This window comes from Mauremys reevesii, linkage group 3 (genome assembly GCF_016161935.1).
Source record: "Mauremys reevesii isolate NIE-2019 linkage group 3, ASM1616193v1, whole genome shotgun sequence".
Classification (NCBI taxonomy): Eukaryota; Metazoa; Chordata; order Testudines; family Geoemydidae; genus Mauremys; species Mauremys reevesii.
This window is the reverse complement of record NC_052625.1, coordinates 87,830,254-87,842,992: the sequence shown is the minus strand read 5'-3', so window position 1 is coordinate 87,842,992 and position 12,739 is coordinate 87,830,254. Positions and strand designations below refer to the sequence as shown.

Sequence of the window (12,739 nt, the reverse complement as noted above, 5' to 3'; positions counted from 1 at the left end):
TCCTCCCAGCCCTGCATTAGGGCAAGGGCAGAGTTGAGGCCCCACCTCTGTCCTTGGCATTTTCTATTGGCCAGCTCAGTTAGAAGAGAGCATGTGAGTGGGGAGCTATGAATTCCATTCTTGAGCACCGACTCTCCCCATGTATTGTGAAGTCTGAGAGCCTAAATCGGGTTTGTTAATTCCACTGGGCAACAACTAATTCCCTTTGTGAATTTAGGCCTTTGTAACTGGTTATAGCCTTTTGTAACTGGTTATAGCCTTTTGATCCGTTCGTTCCCAGCTCTGGCAAAGCAGCCTTGCAACTTTAGGCTGGAAAGTAGGTCATCGTCTGAGGTAATTATTTGTTGGGAGACTGCTTATCTAGATCCATTGTGTTGCTTTCCTGCCTGTTTTTCCAACAGTCTCCTATCAAGCTAGTTTAATACATTCATACAGGAAAGTCTAATAACCCAAAATACAGCAACTTCACTTTACTGACCTGGTCACATAAGTATTCATAGCATTACTACAGCTCAGTATTCTTAGATAATTACATAGCAGTTCTGTGTCTCCCCTAGGAATTGTGAGCCATTTGGCAATATGGTCCTCCCAAAATAAAAACCACTGTGATACCAGGTGCTAACAATCCACAACTGAGTAAAAGAGCATGAAGCAGATTCTGAAATCTTCTCTTAAATTTAACACTGAACTGAAAAGCTTTTTGCATGCCAATAGTTAAGATCGCAGTTCTCTATTTGCAACAAGACTTCATTAAAATACCTAAAAGAGGGATGTGACTTGTCTACATTCCAATGGTCGATTTAAAAGTTAGTGATTCTGTCAATGGCAGCAAATAAAACACAGACCCCCTTTAAATGCAGGACTTGGCAGGTGAGCAGAGAGGAAAACAGTGTTCCACTCATTGGTATTAATATGCCATTTTAATTTGAGTCTACACTTATAGATTCAGATTTGCACCATTAGTCACATAACTGCATGTGTACTTTTGGGAATGTTGCAGATCATGACCCTGTATCTACTGGCACCATTGTTGTCTGCGGGGATTGAACGTGGGACTTTCAGGCGTACATACCTCCCATGAGCTCAGGGAATGCTGTCTGTAGCTATGGTTAAACAGCATAGTGTTAAAATACTATGGGGACAGATACTGTAAGGAGATAGGCACTTAATGTCTCAGATCATTAAGTCAATGAGAGTCTTTTCTTTCAGGGTGCACTGGATCAGACCCTATACCAGTATATGATGTGTGTCTAACTGGCATATGAAAAAAAATCTGGCCCAAATACTATCACTGAAATGGACTCTTAAAACTTTTTATGCTTCTTTCAGTCTATTGTTAACCTCTTTCTGCTACAGAAGTTTGCAAGTTAGGTTTTCATAAAACTATATTGCAGACCTATAATACATACCCAAATCTAATGTTATGCTACACTAATTTGAATACAGACTATTAAGAGAGCGAGCAGTACGCGGTTAGCTGAAAACCTCATCTGTGGACAGAATAAACGAAGTCGGGCTAAATCTTTGCACATAATTGAAACCAAAACAATAAATACATTCCTTACTTACCTCTGAAATAAGCATAGATGTCAAAAGTGTACTCTTTATGATGCAGACTTAGCTGCCTGCTGTCTCTTTTTTCTTTCATTCCATCTTGATACTAATAAGATGTACTGTAGGAAGGTGAGGAGGATGCCCGAGGGGAGTGGTAATGGAGTGTACAGTCTTCTGCCCCTGGCAACCAATTCAGATCCAGCCCAGCTCAGTAGTGACTAAAACTGTGTAACTCATTACTTTACAAAGCACTCTACTTAAACCCAGAGTGCGACAGACAATAAAGAAGCTCCGTGTGTGAAATAAGGTCTCAATTTGGTTCCTATGGACATGAGGCCACATAATAAAAAACATTTCACACCTGGCATTGGACTGCAGCCTCAGAACAGAGGCCAAGGACTGGATGGGCATGGAGACTGTGCTACCATCTCATGCCTAGAGGTCACCTCTCTGGGGCAAGTCTGAAGCATATCAGCAGGGCCGTGGGCGGAAGCTTAAACAGCCTCTGCAATATATCTGCTCTGTAGCTGAATAGACAACTGCGGCAAGTGCAGGTGTCAATCAAACACCGTACATAAGCACTCAGATTCACATTCTTTTTTCTTAGCTTATTCTAGACTACAGGGCCTTATTTAAATTGAGTCTTTACCTTAATCCCTAAAATGCTACTGTGTATGTTGTACTAAGTAATACTTAAACCTAGCAGCTATAAATAACTGATCTTTCTTACTCAGCTCTGGGAAGTTTTTATAATAGGGGTTTCAATCATCATTCTGTAACATGTAACATTTATAATATAGACGTAAAACCATATAGTAAATCCAAAATACGTACTAACATTCAAAACTCACCGCTGACTTTCCTGGGTGACCTTCTGTCTATTTAAGATGTCTGTGATGTTGTTTTGAACGTCCTAAAAAAACACCAAAACCAAAAAAACTCATCTATGTATAAATGCAGAGAAATATTTGTCAGGGGTTAAGAAAAAAATTGTTTGTGATATTAATTGGCAATATCTGTGATAAGTACTTGGTGGTGCTGAAGTCTTTTTTAACGTCATAACCATAATTTATGGGAAAGGGATACTGTGGTTCCTGTGCTATAAAAGGTTAAACTTCAGCAGGAAGGTGGGCGGGGGCGGTGCTTGTGAGCGAGAGCAGCATGTGGAGACTCCTGGCCCCTCCACCTAGGAACTAGATCTGCTGGCCGTTTCCGGGGCACAGTGCGGAGCCAGGAAAGGCAGGGAGCCTGCCTTAGACCCACTGGCCATTGACTAGGAGCCGTCTGAGGGAAGCCTGCGCCCCAACCCTGAGCCCCAGCCCCCTACCCCAGCCCAGAGCCGCCTCCTGCACCCTGAAGCCCTCATCCCCAGCCTCACCCTAGAGCTCCCAACCCAGAGCCCGTACCCCCTCTTGCACCCCAACCCCCTGCCTTAACCCGCAGCCCCCCTCCCAGATTCAGAATCCCTCACCCCCACCAAACCCAGAGCCTCCTCCTGTACCCCAAATCCCTCATCTCCAGCCCCATCCCAGAGCCTGCACCCCCATCCAGAGTCCACACCCCTTCCTGCACCCCAAATCCTTGCCCCAGCCTGGAACCCCCTCCTACACCTTGAACCCCCATTTCTGGCCCCACCCCCCAGCCCACACCCCCAGTTAGGGCCCTCACCCCAACCCCCTGCCTCAGCCCAGTGAATGAGGGTAGGGGAGAGCGAGCCACCCAGAGAGGGGGGATGTAGTGAGCAGGGGGCAGGGCCTTAGGGAAGGGGCAGTGCTAGGGTGTTTGGTTTTGTGCAATTAGGAAGTTGGCAACCGTATTCTGTTCTGAGTTACGCATTTTGTGGGTATGTTAAATCCACCTAGCATAGGAACCCGTCCTTCATGCTAGTTCCCTAATTAGACTAGCAGCTTTAGAATCATCAGTTGGGTTATGGATTTTGAAGCTTTGACAAGTTCTTGTAAAAAATAATTCAAATGGTGATCAGGAGAAATTTGCTTCTCAACAAAGTACCATAATAGCTCTCCTAAACAGTGAACAATAGAATAGAGGGACAACCAACACCTTTCTACTCTCTAGCAGGTGGTTCACCTTGGGCTCATGCAGAGCCCACAGTAGTCAATGGGAGTCTTTCCAATGACTTCAGTAGGCTCTGGATCAGACCTAGTGAAGGCAACTGTGATATGGGCTTTAGGACCATATCACAGTTCTAAAGAAGGAACTTACTTTGATTTGGTGTTGAAGGAAGCTGTTGGCTGAGTTGAGTTTGAGAGCTTCCGCCTGTAAAAGCAATAACCCAGCTTTGTTAAACTGTAGCACAACATTTCCAAAAAAGCAAACAAGTGAACTGACCTATTTTAAAAATTCCTTATATGTGCACAGTACATGTTCCTGCCATCTTAGCATTATGGAATCACAGTGTTAGGAGAAATACAAAGACGGGCTAGTTCAATTAGCTTGCTCTTCTTAAATGATAGCATACTTGCCCTTTGTCTAAATATCCAGTGGGTGCAAGGTTTAGATTATAGCTTTATTATTATGAATAACAATTTGAAATCATATACATTTTACACATTCAGACCCAGATTAACTAACCAACCATTTGCTGGGGGAGCTAATGTCTCAGACTGTGTAGAATGGTGGTTCTCAACCAGGGGTATACTCACTCCTGGGAATTCGCAAACGTCTTCCAGGGGGTACATCAACTCATCTAGACATTTGCCTAGTTTTACAACAGGCTACATAAAAAGCACTAGCAAAGTCAGTACAAACAAAAATAGGGTAAAGACAAATGACTTGTTTATACTGCTCTATATACTGTACACTGAAATGCAAGTACAATATTTATATTCCAAATGAGAAAGCAAGCAATTTTTCAGTCGTAGTTGCTGTGACACTTTTGCATTTTCATGTCTGATTTTGTAAGCAAATCGTTTTGAAGTCAGGGTATGCAACTTGGGGGATGCCAGACAGATCAGACTCCTGAAAGAGGTACAGTAGTCTGGAAAGGTTGAGAGCCACTGGTATAGAGGGTCCATTCACTCCCAGAGTTCATATATTTGTTGAGAGTGCCTGGAGTGGCTGCAAATGAAGCACTGGCCAGGCCTGCCTCAGGCAGCTGCTGTGTCTCTCAGGCTGACAGTGCTGTGCAATATTGCCCTCTGCTGGCTGCTCTTCCTCATTCCAGCTCAGGTAAAGTTGATCAAAAAATAAAACAAATGAAAATGACATGAACAAAGTTAAAACCATATAAGGAACTTCTGGATACTCATATCCCTTTTAATAGGTGTCTCTGGAGCAGAGAAAAGAATTTATTCTCTTAAGGTGCTTCACATTTTGTCCAGAAATTAATTGTTTATTTAGCTGTGAAGGGCATAACTCATGCATTGTTGATGAGTTTGAAAAATAAACTTTTCAGAAAACATCTTGGGCTTATACCTTTTCTATGCCAGTACAAATAAGAAAGACTTTGGTGGCTTATAGTTGTTATTCTCTGATCTAATATATTAACACTCTATACATTCATCTGAGTCAAGACTTTCTCTCCAAACGAGTGTTTGTCATTTGTGGGTAGCAGGTTGTTGTTTTTTTTTAAAGTGAACTACAGTTTTCTGTCTTGTACTGTTCGATAAGAAGACAAGATTGAAAAAACTGGCAGGCAAGACATAGAATTGGAATGTAGCCAGTCAGTTTAAAGGCACCCAAGTGAAACCCAGCAAACACAATGATGGTCTGTGTGTTTGATCTGGAAAAGACCAGTGTGGAGTGTGCATGATTTTTGATGAGTGTGTTTGTTTTCATATTTTTTCCTGGATGCTACACAATTGCATGGATGCTCTGTTTTACTACCAGTACAACAAACTGAATGGATCTGATGTCCTGAAGGAAGGCTAAATTCAGCCTCAGAGGATAAAAGGTTGGGAGAAACACTTGAATGTTTTTTTTTAATTTTATAGAACTGGAAGGGACCTTGAAAGGGCATGGAGTCCAATCCCCTGCCTTCACTACAGGACCAAGGACCTCCCTGAAAGATTTTTGTCACAGCTTCCTAATAGCCCCCTCAAGGACTGAGCTCACAACCCTGAGTTTAGCAGGCCAATGCCCAAGCCACTGAGCTATCCCTCCCCGTGTTAGATGTGTATTTCAATCATGTCTATCCATCATTAACTGTGCCACATTTCACTTTCTGCACAAGCAGAGAATATTCAGCTTTTATTTGATTTCAGGAAATTACTTCACTTAAGACACCTGGGATTCCTATTCACCTGATCAGGGACAGGGAAAGCATGGCTCTGTTGAGCGCTTGTGGTATTGCTAGCGGCACAATTTCCAAAGGAAAGAGAATGCTGTTTTTAATGTGTTAGGCGCCAGTCCTGCAGACACTTACACTCTGTCAATGGGACCACTCACAGAGCTAAAGTGAGGCCCTTAAGTCTCTGCGAGATCAAAGGCTTAGACTGCATGCTCTGGAGCCGGGGCTGTCTCTGATGCCCAATACAGTGAGGCCCCAAGCCTCACTGGGACCTCTGAATGTTACTGGAATACAAACAAATAGATGATAATTTTTGTAACAAATATTATTAACATATATTTGAGGTTTTATTCCTCTGCTTGGCTTTATTAAATATTTATTTTATTAGATATTGACAGTATATTATATAGACCTTATATTTTCAGTCTGGAATTGTCCAGGCTTTCCTTTCTGTGCCTCAAATGTGCTCACAGGTAAGTTCATTTAGACATCCAATAAATTGATTTGCAGGCACATTCATATATTTAGATGTCTACCGGTAGGATTTTTAAAAAGTGCTCAGTGCTGGCCCAACCATGGTCCCTTTAAAGCCCATGGGAGTTTTACCATTGTCTTCAATAGGAGAAGAGTTAGGCCAACAGAGTGCTTCTGAAAATTTCACCTATTGTGACCTTACCGGTGCACACAGTTATTGCCACCCACCAAGTGCAGGAGCAAAAAGCGAGAACATCCATTTAAAAAAACATAATCAGACCCTGCACTTGTATCACTTATATATTTTAACATATGTACTTTAAATAACATCTGACTCTAAAGCCTCAATCTTGCAATGTGGGGTGTGCAGACAGACTCCTGTGTCTGCAGAGCTCATTTACTTTAACGTGGGGGTCCCCCCATATGCATCACATTGCAGGATCAGAGCCTAAACACCATGGTGTTTGGGGCCATATAAGTACAAGGAGTACAGATGTATGTTCTCAGAGGAGAAAATACAGGCAACTGAGTCACTATCTGTCTCTTCTAAAGAGCCTATCGCCAAAGTAACTAGGCACCAATAAACTTGATAGGAGCTGTTTAGAAATAAATTATGTCATGCCTCTATGTCTTTAACCGTCTTCTCTATAGTATTTGCCATCCCAGCATGAGTCATGGTTTCTCGAATCTCTTTCTCTATCGCTTGCATTTCCTCCCACTTAGCGAGAACTTGGCACCTCATAGATTCAATCTGTTCCGCAAGGGAGAGATGTTTCTCTTCAGGCAGTTTCATAGCCTGGTCACCGGAGGTCCCTGGAACTATAAAAAGGCAGGCATGGTTAATAGCACACTGTTGCCAGAGAGTTATTTGGCTATTTTGAGCTAAACTGTTGCAATCTCAGTTTGAGGACCCAGTGAAAATGGCAAAATGTCTACAGAGAGGCCAATGAGAAATTAGATCACATGCTCTTTTCTCAGAAATTGCCAGATGACAAATCAGCTTGCAGACATGTATGGTACCTAGGAATTACATCTTGTCTGGCAGCTCAATGAGTATGATAGTGTCTGGTTCATTCCTAGTAGATAATAATGTTGATTGGGTGTTTTAACAAAAGAACGAAAAATCTGCCCAGTTAGTGAGTGAAGTATCACTACTAAGTATCTGCTAGACTATTTAGAAATAACCCTTCATAAATTATACACTGTTTTGTTATGGTGATGCTCTAATATTCTTTTCAAACCAAGGATCCTTCTCTAGCCAGAAGACCCTCCCCAACTGCACACGTGCTTGCCATCCCCTGCAGCTACCTGCGTTTCTAACTTAGGCTACGTCTACACCACGCACATTTTAGCGACACAGCTGTGCCGCTAGAGCCGGGCCACTAAAAGGTGCACAGTGTAGCCACTCTTTGTCACCGGAGAGCTCGACAAAGCACTGTTCACATCGGCACTTTTCGTCAGTAACACTTTAGTCATTCTGGGGGGGGGGGATGTTTTTTTCACACCCCTCCCTGAATGACAAAAGTTTTACCGATGGAAGTCCAGTGTACACAGTGTACATTTCCTGTTCCAAGCAGTGAGCATCATCTTCTTCCACTCAGCCCCCACCAGGAAACAGGCGGCATCACATTTCTGCCTTTGGTTTCAATAGTCCTGCCAGTGATCATACTTGGTATAATAAACAGCGGTCACAGCATACCCACCTGTCCATTGTAGGTAGGCCTCACAGTAGAGGTGAGTTTTGAGGAGGGGTTTGCTAAAAACAATGCAGTAATTTGTAATGTTTGTAAAGGTTTTGAAGGCACAAACTGCTAAAGATTATCATTATGGTTAAGCAGCAAAGAATCCTGTGGCACCTTATAGACTAACAGATGTTTTGCAGCATGAGTTTTCGTGGGTGAATACCCACTTCTTCGGATGCAAGCAGTGGAAATTTCCAGGGGCAGGTGTGTATATATAAGCAAGCAAGAAGCAGGCTAGAGATAACGAGGTTAGATCAATCAGGGAGGATGGGGCCCTGTTCCAGCAGCTGAGGTGTGAAAACCAAGGGAGGAGAAACTGGTTCTGTAATTGGCAAGCCATTCACAGTCTTTGTTTAGTCCTAAACTGATGGTGTTAAATTTGCAAATGAATTGGAGCTCAGCAGTTTCTCTCTGGAGTCTGGTCCTAAAGTTTTTTTGCTGGAGGATGGCCACCTTAAAATCTGCTATTGTGTGGCCAGGGAGGTTGAAGTGTTCTCCTACAGGTTTTTGTATATTGCCATTCCTAATGTCTGATTTGTGTCCATTTATCCTTTTCCTTAGAGACTGTCCATCATATGCCAGCAATGCCCCTCTGCTATGTACATCGGCCAAACTGATGTACATAGGGAGTCCAGAGCCCTCTGATTCCCAGCCGCGGCTGGGATTTAAAGATCTCTGGGCTCCCCGCGGTTGCAGGCAGCCCAGAGCCCTCTGATTCCCAGCCACGGCTGGGATTTAAAGGGCTCTGGGCTCCCTGCCGCAGCGGGCAGCCCAGAGCCCTCTGATTCCCAGCCGTGGCTGAGATTTAAAGGGCTCTGGGCTCCCTGCCGCAGTGGGCAGCCCAGAGCCCTCTGATTCCCGGCCGCGGCTGGGATTTAAAGGGCTCTGGACTCCCCGCGGTTGCAGGCAGCCCAGAGCCCTCTGATTCCCAGCCGCGGCTGAGATTTAAAGGGCTCTGGGCTCCCTGCCGCAGCGGGCAGCCCAGAGCCCTCTGATTCCCTGCCGCGGCTGGGATTTAAAAGGCTCTGGGCTCTCCGCAGCAGCGGGCAGCCCAGAGCCCTCTGATTCCCGGCGGCGGCTGGGATTTAAAGGGGCGAAACCTAGCTCCAAATATTGGTGGAGCAGAGCCCCTGATTTTGAATATTCCTGGGGCTTTAGCTCCACGAGCCCATATAAGTTGGCGCCCATGCCTGCCATGTAGTATTTAATATATGTGTGGAGCAGCTATCAGAGACAGTCAGAAAGCATCTCACCTTAACAACTCATGTGGCTATTTATTCTCTCTATTTCCAGTGTAGAAGCTTACCATGTTATATGGTCACATGCTATGTGAAGAAGCCATGTTTTGCATTTGCCATAAATACAGAAGTTTAACCAACGCATGAAATATAGATGCGCTATGCAATCAGTCTTGGCACACTGTATTCTGCCCTGATGACATTTTACAGAAATTCAGAAATGGCCTAGTTCATGAGAAAATAGTCTCTTTCCTTTTGGCCTTTCATGAGCTTCCAGATTTACATACTCTTTTTTTTTAATTGAATCAGCTGAAAACTCTGATCCAATGCTCACTGAAGGCAAATTCAAAACTGATCAGAGGAGATAATTATTCATGCAGCACAGAATTAGACTGTGGAACTCATTGCCACAGGATGTTGTTGAGGCTGAGAATTTAGCAAGTGTCAAAGAGGGATCAGACATTTATATAAACAACAAGATTGTCCGGAGTTATAATAGCTGATGCTTAAAAGAGTTTATGAAAGTACTACAAAAGCTCATGCTGCACAACTTAACCTGCCCTCTCACTGTTAGAGATCAGGACAAGACCTTAATGAAGTGTCAGATTATCTCACATCTGAGGCATCTCCTGCTGGCTATAACATATTTAACAAGATGGACCACAGGTCTTATCTGCAATGGCACATGCCCTGTGTTCTTTAATAAATGCAAATTCTCCTGTTGATTTCAGTGGGCTTTATCAGGCCCAGAATGAAAGGCAAGAAAAATATTATCCCACAAGATGCTCAGCACCACTGAGAGATATATTTCTTTGCTTTTTGTTAGAAGCTGTTTAGTTTTAGTGTGTTTCGGTACCCTGATTCACAATATTTGTGTGTTGGGGTGTGTTTGTTTGTTTAAATAAATAAATATAAATAATTTTGTTTGTTTGTTTTTTTCTTGCAAGACACCCCTTCTGTAAATCCACACTGTATTGTTACTTACCAGTTTTACTCTCAGGAGACTGGCTCACCCACAGCTGAATTTCTAATTCATTTCTGAGTCTAGAATGGAACAAGAAAGAACACTGTGTTAATGTGATCACAGCCATGTTTTGAGTATCACTCTGTGGATTAGACAGGAGCCAAGGCAATTCAGGTAATCCTGCAGCTCTTATACATGTGGGGATTCCCACTGACATTCATAGGCCAAATTCTGAGCTCAGGTATACTTGTGTAAATGCAGAGTAATGGTAAATTCAATTAAGTGACTGGAGTTACTCTGGATTTGAGTGATATAAATCAGAGAAGAATTTGGTTCATGATCCCTGCTCTGAGAAACTTGCAGACTCGAGACATCCTCACACTGAGCCCTTGTTTCATGAAGGAAGTAGCATTAAAATGGCAACAGAGAGAAAACAGCTACACATTATTTAAACACGTGGTAGGAAACACATGTGGAGTGCTATCCACGTAATCCATTGCAGACCCATGTGATGATCAGCTGATCACGTACTTGGCCCTCCTCACCTGCTCTCTGCTAATTAATCCATGTCCCCGGACTCGTTTTAAAATTGCAATCAGCTTCAAACAAATGCCATTTTTAAAAGATATCAACCAAGAAACATTTCCTTCTTCTCCCTCTCCTCCACCGCCAACAATTACGTGATTCCAAGCAAAATTCAGACCTCCACCAGTAATACCTTTGGTCAACTTAAAAATGTTACAGCTTTAAATTCAGATTACTACTGGCACAAATGAAGATACTATTGGGACAGGGAAATCCTCAGTTTCTCTTGTCCTGGAAGATTTTGTGATAATGGACTTCTACCCCTAGCATTTTCACAAATTTGAAGAACTATTTTAGTTCATATTTGGAGGTTTGTTATTCCCTCTGAGCCCAACACAGTTGGATTCATGGTAACTAAGGCAGCTGGGTTTGCTACTGGACGAATACAGAAAATAGTAAAAATAGCATTTTTCTTAAAATCTAACCATTTGTAAGATATGGTGCATATACAGAATGCATGAAGTTGTGAGATGTTATAAAAGTTTTACAACACACTCCAAACACAACACACAAAACCATTCTCTGAAGTGTCCCTTGCCACTGTTTGCCAGAAGCTGGGAATGGGTGACAGGGAATGGATCACTTGATGATTATTTGTTCTGTTCACTCCCTCTGAAGCACCTGGCACTGGCTACTGTCAGAAGACAGGATACTGGGCTAAATGGACCATTGGTCTGAATCGGTATGACCGTTCTTATGAGCCATCCCAAACTCATGTCAATAAAACCCTTCTCCCATACCACTCTGTCACACAATCTGTCTCTGTAGACACCTACACACATGTATAATTGTTTGGCCACTGTTAATTAGCTACTTGGTTTTGCTGCAGTTTCCTTTGGTGTAAACAAGGCTTTGTCACACTTTAATATCGTAATGATCATAGAATCATACATAATAAGTTTGGAAAGCACAGTGTTAATGCTGTTATGTACACAGTTTTGATCAAATAAAAATAACTACACAACAAAATAAACAGACCTATTTGTCATCTAATCTAGGTAGCTCATGCATTTAATCTAGGTAGCTCATCTAACCTTGGTAGCTCATGCACAATCTAACCTAGTTGACTTTTGCAAAAGGGGGCAAAAGTCAACTAGGTTAGATTGTGACTCGTTAGTTCTTGACTTTGATGGAAGGGGTGTTGGAGGCAGGAGCATGTGATTGAATGAATGTAGGTGTAATAATATTGTAAGAGTGTATTTGAAACAAAAAATGGTTTGTCTCCAATTCATGTGAATGGGTCACCAGCAAGATTTCAACAGTCCAGTATGGACTCAACAACTTGAGCTAGGAATAACTCCATTTATTTTGCAGTAGTAACAGACTCTCATCCTCTATGCATACTAGGCACTAGAGTGAGATAACACATCTGGTTTGCATGTCCCTTACACTTATGGCACTTACTCTTCATTTCTCTCCAAGACACTTTTGGCTTTTTTCACAAGGGTCTGTACTTCTCGCCTGATCGCTTCTATTTCTTGTGTCTTCACGGGTCTTTTCCCCATACCTTTCACCTGAGCCATCAGTGTCTGAGATTAAATAAACAGGAGTGAAATATGAGGACATGCATGTTTATAACTGGCATACAGAAGAAACATGCAAGAACTTGTACCATTTTTCTTCACTGAATATGCAGGACCTAGCACAATATATATATATATTTTAGGTGAAAAATCAATTCTAAGGGAAGCTTCTGAATGAGGATAAGTGCTAATGCTAACACTTCCACTGATGAACCAGAAAAACACCCATCTCTATAAATAGACAATTCATTCTAATTCCACAGAGACATTGGAAAGGTAAAATAAAGGTGGTTACCAACAGAAAAAGGACTGACAATGCTGTGTCTCCCCTAGCCGACTGTCTCTCCATTCCTACCCAGCTGAAGGCTTTGCTGCTTGTGGGATACACAGTAGAGAAGCAACGAGAGGGA

The 12,739-nt window shown here is 42.7% G+C and overlaps 1 protein-coding gene across 6 annotated transcripts in view; it reads right to left on the bottom strand.

The window, feature by feature from the left end:
- Window positions 1–12,739, bottom strand: part of C3H6orf118 (chromosome 3 C6orf118 homolog) — a 72,336-nt gene that overhangs the window by 40,326 nt on the left and 19,271 nt on the right. For 3 of the 6 annotated variants that reach the window (XM_039531334.1, XM_039531335.1, XM_039531339.1), the window contains exons 5-9: window positions 12,211–12,335; window positions 10,243–10,301; window positions 6,900–7,096; window positions 3,778–3,831; window positions 2,406–2,467 (exon numbers count right to left, since the gene is read on the bottom strand). In XM_039531334.1, the coding sequence (XP_039387268.1) occupies window positions 2,406–2,467; window positions 3,778–3,831; window positions 6,900–7,096; window positions 10,243–10,301; window positions 12,211–12,335 (497 nt within the window). Of the gene's footprint in view, window positions 1–1,569; window positions 1,735–2,392; window positions 2,468–3,777; window positions 3,832–6,899; window positions 7,097–10,242; window positions 10,302–12,210; window positions 12,336–12,739 lie in introns of all 6 variants that reach the window. The other 3 variants (XM_039531338.1, XM_039531337.1, XM_039531336.1) reach the window with 2 other exon arrangements.